The following is an 18,854-nucleotide window of genomic DNA, read 5'->3' as shown; positions in this document are numbered from 1 at the left end:
TTTTAAATGTTTCAAAATACTAGGAAGAAGACAAAATACTACTACTGTAGTCTCATATTATACAGGTGTATTACAATAACTTCCCCTAGCATTTTTATCACGCCTCACGTAATGATCTTATAAGTTACTCTACACATACACATAAACTATATTTAAAAGAAAGAAAGGTTTTTGAGTGACTAGCTTAGAATACTTCCATTGGAATAATAAGAAAATAATTGGAAAATCACTATTAATTTATTCTATAAAATTATACAATTTTTAAGCAAATCTACTTCAGTAATAGCCCTCTGATCTAAGCTCCAGCCAGTTGTGCTTGGTTCCCATTGCTTTATTTTACAATTGTGTTTGGGAACCGTCTGAGTTGTCTAAGGAAAACACTGCATACTTTTTAAGCCCATGGAGTAATCATGTAAAGAGGAAACAGAGAATAATAACTTAAACATTTCATATATTAGTTTTAATTTTAGATATTGAGTCTCTATTCTAGACACCTGGCTTTTAAGAATTCTTTCCTGACCTTCTCCATTGTCTCTCTGTACAGACCCACCCCATCCAAATCTATCCTCCATTTGATCTACTTACATCTAACTTACCTACTTAAATCTTAAGAGCGCTACCCATCACCTACAAAGAAAAAGCTCCATCTTCTGTACATGGCAAGAATACCTTCAAGATACCTGGTCCTTGTCTACCACCCCAGTCTCATCTTTCTTCCCTTCCTACCCAGCATTTAATTTCAAAAACAGTCTTCTCAAACTTTAGGGCATCAGAATCACGTGGAAGACTTGTTACAATACAAATTGCTGGACTCCACCCCGAGAGCTGCTGATTCAGTAGGTTTAAAATGTGGCCTGAGAATTCACATCTCTAAGTTCCCAGGTGATGCTATACTTCTGGTCCAAGAGCCATACTGTGTGAACCACTGTTCCAGAAACACGTAACCATTATTAATGCCCTCCTCCTCCAAGATATACCATTATATTTCTTTGTCTTACCTAGAACAATTTTTTTTGCCACTGTATAACCCCCACTTTTCCTTCAAGTCGAGCTTGGGAAATATCAGTTTCATCATCCATAAAAATGGGGTTAGTAACACCTACCTCATAGGTTTGTTATAAGATAAATGAAGAAAAATCAGTGAGCACAGAGCCTAACACAAATAAGTACTAAAATATGCTAGCTATATTATTACTAGTATCATTAATTACTTCTTTCTCCAAAAACTCTTCCCTGAATGTTGAACAAAGATTAATGTTTCTGGGTACATTTTTTTAAATTTTTTAATTAATTAATTAATTAATTATTGCTTTTATTTTCTTATGTATTGATGTCAAAAAACTTATCCTAGTGTGTGAAAATTATCTGTGTATAGCCTACTTCCCCTGATAGGTACACCTTTACAGAAAACAGTAATTATCTTGTTTATTTCTTTGCCAGAAGCACCTGGAACAGTGCCTGGAATATAGAAGACAGGCAAGACTTATTAGTTGGAACACTAAATTTAATTTAGGAAGCAAAATTGTGAGAAGAAGAGGAGTCCAGAAGCTATCCCATTCTATTCCCCTTTAATAAAACTTTTTAAAAGTACTCGTTTGTTTGGTTTGATTTTGGTCTGGTTTGGGTGGTTTTGTTTGTTTGTTTGCATTTTCTCTTTCTCTACTAAATCACCTTCATTATTCAACCCTCTCCAGTCTGGCTTCCAATCAATTGCTCTTCTGAAAGTCACCAATGACTTCCATGCTGGGAAATCCAGTGGTCACTTTTTCCATCTGCATATTACTTAACCTTGCTCAACAAAAGTTACTATGCCCTTCTCCTTGAAAAAATGTCCCTCTCTTGAATTTTATTGCATCACACTATTGTGATTTTTATCGTATGTCTCTGAAAGTTCCCTCTTATTCCCCTTTGCTGAAGCCTCCTCCATTTAAAATCTAAATATCGGGGTGTCTCCAGCATTGGTCCGAAGCCCTATTCTCTTCTCTATCTACAAAAGGAGTTTAACTTGAGGAAAAATAATAATCTGCCTAGATGATAGCATCCAGATCCATCACTTTAAATTTTTATATCTCCATTTGGATATCTAGAAAGCATATCAAACTTAATATGCCCAAATTAGAACTTCTGGTTCCCCCTCAACACAACTCACTCTGCCACCAATCTCCCCCATCTCCCTCAACTCGCCCATCTCAGTTAGTGGTACCACCGCCATTGACCAAAAGCAAGAGTCCTCCTTGACTCTTCTCTTTCTCATATGCATACAATCTATCAGCAAGTTCTATTACGTCAAATTCCAAAATATTTAGTACAAACTAAATCTATTTCTTTACATCTCCATTGCCAGTACACTTAATCTCTTACCTGGATTTTGAAATGGTCTAATAACTAGATAAGCCTTGCTCTTGCTTTCCAACAATTTATGCTGCACATCCTATAGAATCAAGCTAGTCTCCTGCTTGTACCCTGCCATACTTCCTATTTCACTTAGAATCATATACCAACTTCTTACTCTGGTTGAAATTACCAGGCCTTTGTCTACCTTTCTGACTGCACCTTATGCTACTCACCTACTCATTCACTAACCTCTCTCCAGAGACATTAGCCTTCTTTCTCTTCTGAGAACATCACCAACTTCTTTCCACCTCTACCTGGAAGGCATTTCTCCAGATTCGTGTAATTGGCTCCTTCTCATTAGTTAGGACTCAGCTGACCTGTCACTTCCTCAGGGAACTTCTCTGACCACTGCTTCTAAAAATGCTCAACACCTATAACACGGGTGGGATTCTCAGACTTTAGTGGGAATCACATCACCTGGAGGGCTTGTTAACTACAGATTGCCAGACCCCATCCTCAGTATTTCTGGTTCTGTAAATGTAGGATGGGGACCAGGAACGTGAGTTCTTACAATTCCCAGGTTGTGCTGATGCTGCTCGTATGGCAACCACACTTGGAGAAGCTCTGCTCTAGCACATTACCTCTTTTACTTCCTCCATTATGTTCACGGCAATCTGAATAGAACTTCTTTATTTGTATAGAAATATTGTCTAAAAAAACGAGAGAAGTCATCTGTCTTATTCATGACTTACGTCCAACAGTCCCTGGCACTAATATTTTGAGTAAAATTGAGGATTCCTAGTTTTCTTACTTGGGATAACTACGTTTATAGCAGGATGGCATCAGTTAAGATGGAGGAGAAGAAACAGTCTTGCAAACATGAGAAATTCCACTTGGAATTTGTTATATTGGACTTCCCTATAGAATATCTCTGTGAAAATGTCCAGAAGGCATGACAGTATCTCAATATAAAGCTTCTCAGAGACCTAGGTGAAGGTGTAGATCGCAGTGCCCTTGTTTACGAGACAATAAATAAATGTATTGGCAGGGAGTGTTTTCTTTTTTGTTTGATATTTTTGTTATAGTCTTGATATTTGGCCTATTACCTCCAAACTGATCATTAATGAAATCCTCTGATTGGGCTGTAGGTGAGGGAAGAGAACTGGTTAAATATGCTCTCCAATTTCGTAGGTGGAAAACAACATATAAAATGAAAAAGTGTTCATGAGAATGCATAGGTGAAGGTGAACTTAACTTTAAAGAATTTTTAAAGAGAGAAGTTCTGACTTTATACTGGAGGAATGTTTTCACTTGTAAAATGTATTTCAATTCCCCATTATGAATGCAAAGGACTTTTTATAATCTTTTTTTTGATCATATTATATAGCATAATTGTAGAAATCTGAAAATTGGGATCGAGCCAGGAATAAATGAGGTGTGTTGTGGCAACAAGGGTGAATTTCCTCTTAAATTATCTGAATATAATGCAGCTCAGAAAGCATTGCTGCCATTTTTTTTAATACACACACACAAACACACAGAGCACAGGGACTAGTAAATGTGTTGACCTGAGTGTACAAAGCCCAATCAACTCATTAATTACCCCAAAATAACTCCACCAACTAGGTTGTTTGATTTGGGGAAAAATAATATCTGGCTTTTTGACTTCTACTTTGTAACAAACTGACCACTTAGGTGAAACCTCATAGTGTATAAATGTAGATGTGAGAAATTATCCTGCAGAAGTTGCTTGTTCTTTAAGATGTTAATTTATATATGTATCCAAATATAGCATATATGTCATTTTATATTTAGTTTTGCTTTTAACCTATTTGTATAAGAGATCTGATCAGATCTCATTAGAGAAGTTCTAGAGATACATTTATTACATAAATTATGAGAGTAACAAATGTAACTCACTTAGAACAAACAAAATTTTGAAAAGGAATAAGACCAATTACCTGAGGTTGCTCTCAACTGCTGCTCTGTAAGATCCTCCTCACAGGTCCTGGCTCCCACAGAGGCAGTTTCTGCAGAGGACATTAGAGGGAAAAGTAATGAGCACACCACGTCCAGCTCTGCAGTCACAGTATCACAAGAACCCCAAATCTGACTTTCAAAGAAATAAGCACCAGCTGGAGCTCAGGTGAGACTCCAGCACAGCTTACATCCCAGTGAACAGTGGTTAGCAAAATGAGTCCAGGACGTAGTAAGCTTGGATCACATTCTCGGTCGGCAGCACACAACAAATACAACAGTACAGACAAAATATGGAAGCATCCTGGATATTTGGCCAGGCCTACATTATAGGAGCATGTGTTATAATGACAATAGCACATTGCAAAAATCATGAGCATAGTTTTACTTCTCTGTCACAATAGCAGAAAAGAAAAAAAGAAAAAAAGAACACTTCAATATTTGATAGCTGATGTGAGCGACCAAAGCAAAAAAATAAGGACCTGAGGAAACTTGAAGAATATGTCCAAGTTGTCAGTAAATTCACATTTTTATTCTCATCTTTTATTTGAGTTCCAGAGCAGAAGCACCAACAATGTCCTGGTTTGCTAAACTCAACCCCAAGCACAAATCATTATTTTCATCTATCTCCATTCTTCCATTGTGTTCCCTGTTGTGGGGGTATCTATAAAAAATGACTGGACCTCAGAAATCACCCTCAACATCTCATTCTTTGTCCACACTGAGTCATCCCATGCTGTTGATTGGATGGCAATGTCTCTTGTCATGTATGTTTCTCTATTTCTCTGTCATCTTCTCTTTACTGACAATTTCCGTAGCCTCCACAACAATCTTCCTACCTGGAATTCCTTGTCTCATCAGTCTAATCTCTCATAAAACGGCAAGAACTTTTTTTCCAGAAGACAGAATTGCCTGAGCACCACTCATGGCTCCATCAGTTTCTAGGTAAGGGACCTTAGGTACATAATTTAACCTTTCTAAGCCTCAATTCCCTCCTTAGTGATATGCAGATATAATTGTATAAATAATCAACAATTATAAGAGAAAAAAATACAAATAAAGGTGCAATGTGATCTAGTCTTCAAAATGAGAAAAGGCTGGATTGTATTGAGAGGTTGAAAAGATCATCACACAATTCTTACACAACCAAAGAGACTCACGTTTATCTAATATTTCTGGGCACCAGCATCTCTGGGTTGATTCTCAAGGCTTTAATTAAACAAATAATTAACCTTGAAAATAGAAGTGCACACCAAGGCACTATTATTGCATTTACTGATTGTTTTTCCTGCTATGTACAACACCTCTGGCCGCTGGTGGTAATCTATTTAAAAAGAATGATAATAAACCCTCAGTATCTTAGCCCCAACAACAACAAAAAACATCATGGGTTGTTTTTGTTTTTTGTTTTTTAATAACCAAAACTTAAATTAGTCTTGAAACGAAGAATTCATCCTTAGTTCTTGCTTATACATCCAAATAACTTTCAAATTGATCACAGTACTGATATCCATACAATATGTCATTCAAGAAACCCACCTTCTTCCTCTTGGCAACCTCTTGGATCTTTATGCTTCGACCAGTGTTGTTCCTTTTACTTTGTGAATGTCTTTTTGTTCTTCTCCTGTTAAACTCCTCTTCTTCCCTCAAAACCTAAAGCAAGTGCCACCTCCTCTGTGCTCCCATAACAATTAGCTTATAAATATGTTTCAGCACTTATGATCTATTATGATAATTTTTTACATGGCTCATGCATATTTCCCCAATAAATTGTGAGTTCCTCAAGAACTTTCCATCTTTACAGATTCTCAACCAAGAACAAAGTGAGGCATATCAAAGTCACCAGGACACTTCTATTCAAAGTGCGAATCTGGGCGCCTGGGTGGCTCAGTTGGTTAAGCAACTGCCTTCGGCTCAGGTCATGATCCTGGAGTCCCAGGATCAAGTCCCACATCGGGCTCCCTGCTCAGCAGGTAGTCTGCTTCTCCCTCTGACCCTCCCCCCTCTCATGTGCTCTCTCTCTCTCTCAAATAAATAATAAAAAATAAAAAATAAATAAAGGAAAAGTACGAATCTACGCCCTATATGCGGAAGCAGATGAATCTCAAGATGAGAATTTTATAAAAGCTTCCCAGAGCCTCAAGCCTCTAAATTCAAAGCCCTTTCAATTATACTAAACACAGATACTAATTCTGTTACATATACAGCTCTTCGTCCACTTATGATGGGGTTAAGTCCCCATGAATGCATCGTAAGTTGAAAATACCTCAAGTCGAAAATGCTTTTAATACATGTAACCTATTGAACATCATAGCTTAGCCAAGCCTATATTAAACGTGCTCAGAACACTTATATTAGCCTGCAGTTGGGCAAAATCACCTAACACAAGGCCTATTTTATAATGAAGTGTTGAAAATATCTCATGTAATTCATTGAATACTGTACTGAAAGTGAAAAACAGGATGGTTGGGTGGGCACAGGATGGTTGCAAGTTTACTGGTTGTTTACTCTCGTGAGGGCTTGGCTGACTGGGAGCTGGGGCTCGCTTCCATTGCCCAGCATGATGGAAGAGAATCTTACCACATCTGGTTAGCTGGGAAAAGACTGAAATTCAAAATTCGAAGTATGGTTTCTACTGAATGCTTACCATTTTCGACCACCGTCAAGTTGAAAAATGTTAAATTGAACCATTGTAAGCAGGAGATTATCTGTATAAATGTGTGTGAATGTGTATTAAACCATTTCTTTCACTCTTCTTTAGAAAAAAAATATAATTTATCAAAGAATGCTTATCCTTCCAAATACATGTGCGTGCGCATGCACACACACACACACACACACACACACACACACACATTTCAATGTATCAGATACTTATTTAAACAGATACCAGGAGTATCTAAGTAAATTTGACCAAATGACTGCTACTCTTTTAAGATTCATGAAAATAAAAATTTAAAAATGACAACTTATTGAGTTTGTATTTCTGCCAGTACTCTGATGACCTATCCATGTAAAATTGTCATGTAAGGGGCGCCTGGGTGGCTCAGTTGGTTAAGTGCCTAACCCTTGATTTCGGCTCAGGTCATGACTGCAGGGTCGTGGGATCGAGCCCTGCGACGGGCTTCCCCCTGAGCGGGAGTCTGCTTCTTTCCTTCTCCCTCTCCCTATGCCCCTTTCCCCCCTGCATGCTCTCTCTCTAAAATAAATAAATAAATCTTGAAAAATAGTCATGTAATCCTCATGGTAAAGTCATGAGGCAAATATTAATCCTTCTTTTATAAATCAGGAGACTGGAGCTTAAAGAGGTTAAGATCACTTGCCCCAGGTTCCCAAGTTTGAAACTGACAGCCTGGAAGGGAACCCAGTTCGGCCTGGAAGGGAACCCAGTTCGGCCTGGTATAAAGGCTGTGACTGTCTGAATGTGTCCAGTTGTAATACCACGGTATCAAAGAACCTATAGAGGGTTTCCTAGTCTTAGTGAAGTCCCGAAACCAAGTGGCGGCCTGGGGGTGGGGGAAAGGATGCGGAAGAAAGCAACTTCTATTAGTCTTGTAAAAATTCTGATATTTCATAAAACATGACATTCCTTGAATATACGATGCGACTACATAATACTTTGGTGCCACACTGAAATCATTTTATTTGAGAGTGATTTAAGGAAATGTGCAAAATGTCAAAACCAGAAACTGTTATTTAATCTCACAAATTAGGATACGTGGTACTTGGCAACTGTGCCATTGAGAGCTACTTGTGCAAATAATTTTATAAAGGAATGTAGTCCACAATGCCACAGAATATTTTTTATGTCCTCAACGATGCTGCTCCCTTTATACAAATTATATCAATATTTTAATAAAGGAGCTTTTAACTTAGCAAATGAACTGATTAATCTATACTTTTCTGCCTGTGTAAATGAAATGTTTAAAACCTAGTAATGATACATAGCATCTTTCAATATTTCACTTTAATAATTGTTCTGTAATAACAAATTTGACTGCTGTTAACACCATCTGTCTCTTTGCTGGTGATTTAATTAGATTACTAATTTGTGTTCTCTAGCACCTGACCTTTCTTATTTAATACTATTTAAAAATAATACCACTGACAATTTATCCAGTATTCTACTCTATTCTGTCAATTTGGTGATGATCACACATTTGAAAATGGTACCAAATTACTCTATTTTTATTAACACAATGTGGGAGTGATCGGCCCCATTTTCTGTGGAATGGTATATCGATCATCACGATCACCATCATCAACAACATTTCACAGAATATTTACTCTGTGCCAGGTACTGACTGATGCCCTTTATATGCATTGCAACACCCCTAGCAAGTGGTGAGCCATGATTTGAACCCATGCATTTTTATTTCAGGGATAGGTATCTTAACCACAATGATATACTAAGCCGTATTTTTAAAATCCTAAAAGTACTCTTCCTTTTGATTCTGCAATTATGTCTTAGGTTCATTTTTCTCATTTGGACTGAATTCTGCTAACTACTTATTCCTCTGGCCCAACCCAAATGGTTACATCTCCAAAGACAATATTTAAAAAGCTAAATTTTTAGGCTTCCTGTTCCCTTTTAATTATGAGACAGAAGGTTCTCAAGGCTCTGTCTCATTTCCTCACACTTGCCCCCCCAACTCATAAACCTATCCATTTCATTACTCCTTTTCACCTTTCCTTTCCCTTATATGAATAATTATTCTGGTAAGTAAACTGATAAATTTTAGGCATTTCATCTTAGTTAAAAAATGATCAAGTTTTCATCTGTCAAATCTTTTTTTTTCCCCTGCTAATCGGAGTAATACTTTAAAAAAAACAAAACAAAACTACAACCAATACAAATCTAATGATCAGGGAAAGATCTGGAATTTTAATTTTTGAAACAGTCTAGATACATAAGTAGAGAATTCAAAGTTTAAGAATGTTTGCTGTCATTTGGAAATAAGTCTAACTTAATCTACATTTCAGGATCACAACAGTCATGAGCTTTCTGCATTCTTATCAGCAAACTTTGGGAAGCATTTGGTACAAGTTCAGTAAATTTTTAAAATACTGGGTGAATGTTCAAGCTGCCAAATATAGTGCTAAGACAGTATCTGCCTACAAAATTTTCACATCTCATCTCCTCCCGCTGATTTGCTAATGCATTAAATAATAAAGTATATCACTATTTGAGCAAAATGTATAGCACATAAAATGAAATATATACCACTGAACAGAATAAATATTAAGCCAACTAGTCTAAAGTAATAAAGAAAAAGAAAAAAATTTTCTGTAGTCCTAGGAAACATTTTGAGTTCCACTCTCCTTCCATCCATTAAAAAAAAAAAAAAAAAGAGTCCAATTCCTGGAAAAGACGAAACTCTAAAAAAGCATCCACATTTCAAAAACTCTACCTTCTCCTCCCCATTTCCCTTTTGAAACCCCTCCTACCTTTACTGCAGGTAGGTGATTCATTGTTCTAGGATATTTCAGAGACTCTGATATAGAAGAGAAGGTATTTGCAGCACTCTAATTTTAAAATAATAAGTGAATAGTTGATTGGAAACCTGTTCAGTGCTAAGCATGTAACATGCATTTTCTTACTCAATCCTTGCAGTAAATCTGTACAGAAAAACCACTGCTTTTCTGAAAAAGTAAGATATTAAAGCTCAGACATTTTAAGTAATTTTTCCCCCCCAAAGGCAGAGAGTAGCAAAAGTAAAATCTGGACTTAGTCTGTCTGACACCAAAGCTCCATACTCTCCCCTGAACATTGTTGCCTCCAGGCAGCCCCCAGGACTCCTGGGCCAGGATGTCTAAAATGTGAATTTCCCACCTCCTAAAAAAACAGTTCAAACTCCTCCAAAGCAAATTCATTACAACAAGATCAATATCTAGAAGAACAAATCAAGTTCAACATTTTTTGCTATCTTGGTAGTTTACATTTTAATAAAGACCTCTGAACTTGCTTGTGCACTGCAGAAGTGAAGCCTGTTTTCAGATGAAGCAGGTTTGCAATTAAAAATGGTTTCAAGTGGTCTCCATCCTTTTCCTATGTGGATACAAAGAGTGCTCTTCTAAAAAGCTGAGCAACTCAGCATGCTACCAAATGGTTTTGAGTAACCAAGCAACATCATCTTTGTTGACCTGCAGTGCTTTCTCTTAAATTATTTCTTCTAGGCAGTAACAGATTGAAGTGCATTGGATGCTCCAGTGTCAATTATCTGAACGGGGCTGGATTTGTAATTTTTTTATTTTCTGGAACAGTAAAGCTCCTTTGCCCTGCTCTGTGTGGTTTTACCCAGAAGTTATTTTTATATAGTAAGGGAGTAGTATCTCCTGGGGCCTCTAGGCCAGGAAGGTGTGATCACTTCTTTCTGCTTCTTGAATCATCTATGACCTCAGTGTAATGGGACCTCAAGAATTTAATAAGTTCCTGATATCAATTAGTTTCAATAAATTACTCATACAACTTCTTAATGTGTCTTACTTGGAAGTGCTCTTACTGAAGTATTTTTTCCTTAAGTCTATTAATTTCTAATACATTTCTCCACATAAGATTCTGTTTCATTTCTGATTGTTTTGAAATTAAGAGATCAAAATTCTCTTGTTGTAACCAGGGAAAACATTGTGCTCCCATCTGTCAGTTACCCAGTTATCTGCACCTCAGTCTTTATAGGACTTGTCACAATCTCCAATTGTCTGAAACGATTTTCATTCCTTAGCATATTGTGTTGGCTTTGCTAGGTGGCTCATCAACACAGGAAACACCTCTGGTCTACATACTGATTCCTACCCTACCGAATGATAGCCTTCGTTCCCACAGGGCACTGGCTATTCCTTTCAGCCCGTTGTTTTGTATCACAGAGCAAGTTTTTAATCTATGAAAACCTCTTCTTTCTACTCCATAGCTACCAACTTTTCTGTGCTAGGTCAAAAGCCTTCCTAAGTTATTTTTTTAAATGAAAAGAAAATAAATGCCTATCCAGCAGTGCATTTTTATCTCTATTTCCTTCACCACTTTCAAAGAATCCTTACAAGGGTATCATTTACTCTCAGGGAAGTTGCATTTCTTTGTTTCAGTCATGTTCTTTGGTTCTTGGAAGCTTCTATATCCTCTCTTACGCTTCCATCTCAAAGACTTCAGCAATGATGGGTGCCTCCCTCTAAGACTCCATTGTTTTTAAATTACAACGACAATTACAGAGTTTAATCAGTTTCACAACTTTAAAACAAAACTCTGATTTTATGTCAGTCACACTCAGTGAGTCTTTAGGCATACTCCTTTGGAGTCATGATCCATAAAACCATCATCCACTTTTTTTTTTTTTAATTTAAATTCAATTAGCCAACATATAGTACATCATTAGTTTCAGAAAACCATCATTCACTCTTGTTGTGAAGAACCAGAATGAGTAACTCTCTGTTGAAATGATAATTTTTTTTAACTGAGATTCATTCTTTTTGCTTGAAATTTTAAGCAAGCAAAGATAAAAGGTGAGCCATCAGTGACATAAAAATTGCCCACTTCTGCTATAGCTATCTGGCCCTTAGAAGCCTGTGTTCTTCAAAAAACTATTTCATTAGGAGAATATGGACTACTCCTGTGCATATATTTGTGCTAAGGGAAAAGAAAAAACTTGGACTTAGAAACAGATACACTTGGACTTGAATCCCAGCTCCAACACTTTCTAGCTATTTGACAGAGCAAGTTACTTAGCTCCCCCTAAGTCAGGTATCTTATATGTAAAAATGGAAGTGAAAATAACCAGATTTTGAGGTGTGATAAGGAGTAATGAATATAAAGCGTCTAGAACTGAATAAGTAGTAGTTGCACTCATGCACGATTCTTCTCTGGCTTTGGTCCCTCCTGCTGAATGCACATTATTCAAAGGAAAGACTACATCAATTCGATATTATGGCTTTTTAGGTTATATTTATATGTAATGTACTCTCTGTCTATCAGCTAAGTTAGTATTTTAGACCTTTAGAATATCACTATTATATGTGTAGATATTTTGGAAAGAGCAAATGTTAACAAAACTAAACATTGTTTTCTTAAGCCATGTAGTTTGAAAGTTTTTTTTTAATCCCTAAGCAAATTTTACATTCTGCAATAAAAGTGGTATGTGTACCAAGTTGTAAAGACTGTTCAATTCACATTGGTTTGGCCATTTACAAAATTTAAAGTAAAAAAGATGAACTCTTTGGACTGGTAGTGATATCCAAGTCAGCCTTAAGGTTTCCTCTTGGAAGAGAGGGACCCTGTCCTTTCCAATTCCAAACCCCACCCCCACCATCAGCCTTTCATCAAGAGAAAAATTTAAGGAGAAGTCACAACAACCTCAGAATACACAGATTTGTAAATGTGGCAGTCTCTAAAACCCTGAATATCTCCATTTATACACAAACACTGAGTTTACTTAATTTTCTAGATGATTCCTTATACTATAGTCACCTAAATCATATGTGCGACCAAACACAACATCAAAGCACATAACACTTGCTTTCTCTTCAAAACATTTCATAATATACCAGAGACAATAGTTTAGAGTTTTCACAAAGGCAATGTTAAATGGGAAATGTATGGAATGGGAATTAAATGGGAATTAAAATTTTAGCTTCCATCTGTGTAAATTTAAACAGATCTCTTAATATGTTGGAGCCAGTCTTCTCATCTGTAAAGGGGGAATAAAATGATCTCTTCTGCTCGCCATGGCAAGTCATTGTAAGGATGAAATGTAAGTTGTTGTTATCAACACCTCCAGTTGACCATGCGAAGTGAGGAAATACAATCTTTGTATCATACTCTTTAAATATTTAATGTCTTAAATATGCTGACATGGAATGTACCATTACTACTTATAATAAATTCCTCTATACAATTATATATATGGGGGAAATTATTGCTTCTCATGTGCAGGCTTATTTATTTTGTGAATTATATATGGCTATAAAAGAAAATCCTCAGATGACTAGATCAATTCTTTTTTATCAACACTATAATTGTTGAAATAAATTTACCATTAACCTAAGACGCAGAAAAGTTTCCTAAATTATATGTAAATAATCCTTGGATTTTCACTATTTGGAGTTTTCTACATTTCACCACATAAGGAATGGTCAAATTTATATGGTCATATACCCCAAATTACACTTAGGAGAATTGACCTAGGCAATGATGGATACAAACATAAGTAAAATAAATCTGGAGAGGGAAAGTTAGTGAAAGTATGCATAGCCCCAGAAAAGGAAGATTAGAAAGGCTAGGTTGGAGCCAAGAGTGAAAAATGTACTATTGGAACCTGCTATGAATTTTCAAGACAATACTTATGCATACCCATGAAATGTTTATTGAATAAATCATCCATTAATGAGCAAACAGATTGATGAGATTTGGCACATTGCTTTCTTTGGACTGTATTAGCAGTAGAAAAAATGGTTTCTGAGACATGGCCAATTTTTTTTTTTTCTCCTTTGCCTGAATGCAAAGTATTGGCAAAGGGTCCCTTGATGTTGACAAAGTGAGTTTTAAGCAGGGGTGCCATGATCATATTTGCACCTTTGGGATACTGTGTGGAAGATGGAATGGAGGAGGAGAAGTTTTGTTATAAAAAAAAAAAAAAAAGGTTACTGGAACATTCACTGTACATCAATCCATTACTGTCTAGAAAAAGTCATGGATAAAGGAAGAACAGTGATTCCATTGGAGAGAAAAGGAAAGTTCAGAAGTCCAAGATTGGGATGAGAGAAAAGATGATGAGCTCAATTTGGACATGAGTTAGAGCGAAGCTGTTTGGAAAACATTTAAGTTTATGAAACTAGATCTGAAAAGAGAAGTCTGGGTGCAAAATACTTGGAAGCTAATACCTGTGAGTACATCTCAGGAACAACGCAAAGAGTATGGAAGATACGTTCTAAGGAGAGAACTCTAAGAAAGGAAAATTAAGAAGTGGCACTGAAGATCACTGAAACATGATAAAAGATAATGACAGAGAAAAAGAGGTAAACACAGGACCCTGGAGTGATGGGTAAAACAGTGGCCAAAGGCCAAGAACTTTTCCAGAAGTATGAGGCACAAGCATACAATTACACAGAGAAGTCAAGTAAAATAAGGTGTGGGTGACATTGTGAGAGATGGTAGTGACTCGAACCAAAGAGGTAGTTGCGGAATGGATACATATTTCACAAGAGGGGCAAACAGGACTTGCCAATGTGTTTGATGAGGCAAGTGAGAGAATGAGAAGAATGAAAGATGATTATGCTGTTTTTTTTTTTGTTTTTTTGTTTTTCCCAAGAAATCAGAAGAATGGAGATGTTATTTACTGAGATGAGGGAAAATGCAGATGGAACAAGTCAGGAGGGAGAGAAAGGTTGGAATTTGTAGTTTCAAACATGTTTAGTTTGAGATGCCCTGTTTATACATCCAAGGAAAGGGGTCAAGTAAGCAGATGTGAGGTGGAGGAAGGGAGGGCAGAAGGGTGGGAGAGGCCAACATATAGATGGTAGAGTAAGTCCTTGAGATGAGATTGAATAAGATCACCTAGAGAATGAGGGTCCCTAACTGAACCGGGGCTACACTCCTAAACAGGGACATATCAAAGCAGGGGACCCCATGAGCAGTCTCTTCCAGCAGGGAGAAATATTTTATCAATGACACAGTTTAGAATTGTCTGTGCATGGCAAAAATAATAATTAAGCGGCAACTTTCCTTCAGTTTTATTGTTTTTAAATTCCCTATAGGGACTGCTCTCTCTTTATTGCCTGCACCAGGTAGAGGCACTCCCACCATTCCCTTCTCAAAGAAGGAGGGGGCAGTGAAGAAGAGCAAGCAAGAAGAGTCAACGAGGTAGGAGAAGATCGAGAGAGAATGGGGTGTGGAAAGCCTGGTGAAAGAGACATTTCAAGAAGGGAGAGGTCATCTTGTTAAAAGCTGCTGGTTGGTCTAGTCTGGGGAGGACCAGGAACTCACAAGTAGATTTGCCAAAGAACAGGTTCTCAGAGGCCTTGGCCTTTTGTGGAGTGGTAAGGACGAGCGCCCCCCTGAATGTGGTGTAAGAGAGAATGAAAATGAAGAACATGGCAATGTCAAGTGCAGACAATTCTCCGAGGAGTTCTTCTGTGAAAAGGATAAGAGAAATGGGCAATACATAGAGGCAGGCAGCACGTGGGAAGGTTTCTCATCGGCAGGGGGATTGAGAGAATGCTGGTGTGATGACGAGAATGACCTGGTGGCGGGGAAAACGTTAAGAGGCCGAAGAGAGTGAGGCAGGCAGGTGTCCTAGGATGGACTTGGGTGTGGGTTTCTGAAGAGCAGTGGGAACGGGGACGGAAGTCAAGGATCACAGAAGTCAGTGAAGTTAGGCTAGGACTTATCAGCCTCCCAGAAGGTAGAAATGAACCATCTTATTCATGACCATCATGAAGAGAACAGGGGAGGAGAGCTGGGGTGTGGGAAGGACAGCAGAGAGTGAGGAGACATCAAAATATCTGTACGTGATGTAAAACAGTGACTCAGAAAGAGAGTCAGAGAGCAGAAGCCACTTTGTTTTAGCACATGAAATATCCCTATTGCCTTCTTTGTGATACACAGTGACAGAAACCATTTTTGTTGAGGGAAGATTTGACTAGCAATCCTGTCTAGCTGCTGTGAGCCAAGAACTATTTTTCCCTTGTAGATATTATGGGCACCACGGAAGCAATAAAATTGTGTCAACAAAAATGAAGAGCCTTGCAGAACTTAAACAGTCCCCTATTAAACTCTTCAATTAAGTTTTATGGCAATACAATTACATTGTATTTTTCATAATCTTTCTAAGTTTGATCAAAAAAACTTATGTGCAATACACACAGCATCTGCATTTTGGGATTTTGGTACAAGGTGATGAAAGGTCCATTAAATTTGCTGTCCTGACGAACTAGATGAAGTAACTCATGATCATCACTGATGTAAAAGATGACGGATAAGATGAAATTTCACACTGCCATAAACATCTGATGATTAAAACAAAATTGCAAAAAAAGTAAACCTATCACTATTCTAAAATACATGATAATAACAAATAGAGAAAACCGTACTTTGAAATGAGTGGGGATAATTCACGAATGATGACCAGAATTCAAATTCAAAGAAGTACAAAATAAACAAACAGCCAGAAATATGGTCACCTTAAGAAAATAAAAAAGTATGTTGAGGAGGAGGGAGAGGAAGCTGGTGGTAAAGAAAATGACCAATAAATAATTTATTTCTCTTTTTATCTCATTTCTATATACTATACATAAAAACATCTCTAATGTGGTAAATAATTTGAGCCAAATGCAGAATTCTCTTTTGAAGACTTTGAACATTGATATTGTTGAGGATGTAGCAAGAACAGAAATATATGTTCGATCCAATACAATGAGTAATATGAAAATAAATTACATCTTTTATATGGCTAATACCTTGTTCCTGTCCCATAGATTATATGTATCTCTTTACCCTGGTTCTCACATCTGTCCTCAGGAGGCAGCAGCTAATTTATCACCCCGAATACTCTAGAACTCTATTTCCAGAGTGAAGAAAACTGCCCACTAATTTGTAGTTTGCTTGCAATGATTGGAAATATGCAGAGCTGTGTCTGCTTTCTTAAGCTACACTACAAATTGTTGAGAAGTATGTATATATGTGAGTGAAAGAGGGCAAGTCCAAATGGAATCAGTGTTCCAATTCGGCACCCCATCTCCTCTGTCATAGCTCTGAAAAGGTTGCAGGGTATTTAGGGATTGGTGTGAGGGCACATTGTTTTCCTCTCTCCTGCCAAATGCATAGAGGCCATACTGTCTTGCTACGTCTTGTGTTTATTCATGTATTGAACAAGCTTTTACTGAACACTTACTATGTGCAAGGCGACTCTGAGAGTCACAATAATGGAGGTACGGAAGAACAGTATTTTGGTTTAATCAATCATTTTCACTTAGAAAGACACGAAAATATCCTGGACTTGCATTGTTCCACATGCCATAAAATATTTCCTCTATACTTATTTGGCATAAATGATATTAACAGACTGACTTAAATATAAGCTCTAAATATTATAAATAAAACAGAGCCCCTAACATTATTTTATTAAAACTACAAAGGCCTCTTAAAAATCATGATGAAAAATGACTACCTTTTTCCTAGTTCAAAAAAGCCTACAAAACTTTATGAACACATTGTTTCTTCTCCCCCCCCCCCACTAGTTTTTTTAAAGGATTACTTTTGGAAGGGGAAGAAAAGGTGTGCCCCTGCTTCTCACTTTTCCCCTGCCTACTTAGCTTGAGAAATTTCCAACAGCTGCCAAACTTGGGAGCCTTGACTCCTTCATTGCTTATATTTAGTTGGTAAGTCTGCTGTGGATTTACTGTTAACACTCTTTTCTGCTTAACGAGAGTTACCTCAGTGATAGCCCCTGATAGTCTACCAGTCCACCACGGCAGTGGTCCTAGAATGAGCTTTCTGTGCACAGGTCCTCCCAACACTATGCCTCTTACATATGGCTTCCAGATCATGCTTCCTACGACACCTCTTCAGTAATGTAATTCTCACACTCAAAAGTTCTGTACCTTCTTATTTTCTGCCTCTTCAAATCTGAACGTTTTTGCTCAGCTTTCAAAGGCTTGCATAGTCTCAACTTCCTAGTTAATTTTTGTTGCTTTCTCCTAAATGGTCATTATTAGGCTCTCTCAGTTTAGTTTCTTGCTTCTCAACACAACCATATCAATTTCCTTTCACCCCTAAGTCTGAATTATATTATTTCCCCTCTCAAACCTAAGGACCATGCCTAAATAAATAAATAGATGCAGAGACAAACAAATAAAACTCTATTTTTTAATTTCCAATCCTACTCATTCTTCATGTCCTAATACTTCCATTAACCCTACAGATCCAAGGCTCCTCTGAACAGTACTGAATTTGATGAAGTTCCTTAAAATGTCATAAGTTACCTGACTTATTGTGTCCAGTACATTGATTCTGTCTCCTAGGCAGCTTCTAAACTCCTTGAGGGCAGATTTTTCTGTCTCCCACTAGCCCAGGCCAAATGCTACCCCCAGAGCTGTTGTTGCCCAGTGGATTCCTCTCAAGTAGCTTCTATAATCAATAATGGCAGCCAAGGAGAAGAATCCTCCAGGTAACAAAGCAGAGTCTTTTCCTCCACTTCATTCTGATTCTGATTGCAATTAATTCATCAAGTATCTGCCACATCTGCTCTTAAATACAAGTATTTGGTATTCTCTCTCAAAGGTAAAAGAGTTTAAAATCCTAGTGAAACAGGCTAAAGAGGCAGAAAACTCCTTTGAGGTATCTGCCAGCTTTGTGAGCAGTCTGTCTCCCTTTCTTACTCACACACAACTGTTAATACATTGCAGAAGCGAGTTCACCTCGGTTGTTTTCCTTCCACGAGTCCCTTTTTTGTGACTGCCTCGTGAATATATAATTCCTGTGCATTTAATTCTTTGAAGTCCAAGCACATTCTTCCTTGAAACAAAAGCTCCAGAGGATGAAATAAGAGTATACAATTATT

At 37.3% G+C, this 18,854-nt stretch overlaps 1 protein-coding gene across 4 annotated transcripts in view; it reads right to left on the bottom strand.

Annotated features, from left to right (window-relative positions):
- The window catches only part of ZFHX4 (zinc finger homeobox 4), a 180,458-nt gene that overhangs the window by 29,001 nt on the left and 132,603 nt on the right, over positions 1-18,854 (bottom strand). For all 4 annotated transcript variants that reach the window (XM_032421977.1, XM_032421980.1, XM_032421979.1 and 1 more), the window contains exon 5: positions 4,296-4,364. In XM_032421977.1, coding sequence (XP_032277868.1) covers positions 4,296-4,364 — 69 coding nt within the window. The remainder of the gene's footprint in view (positions 1-4,295; positions 4,365-18,854) is intronic.

This window comes from Phoca vitulina, unplaced genomic scaffold (assembly GCF_004348235.1).
Source record: "Phoca vitulina isolate PV1807 unplaced genomic scaffold, GSC_HSeal_1.0 scaffold25, whole genome shotgun sequence".
Taxonomy (NCBI): Eukaryota; Metazoa; Chordata; class Mammalia; order Carnivora; family Phocidae; genus Phoca; species Phoca vitulina.
Note: the sequence above shows the minus strand (reverse complement) of the source record. Positions and strands in the feature narration are given on the sequence as shown.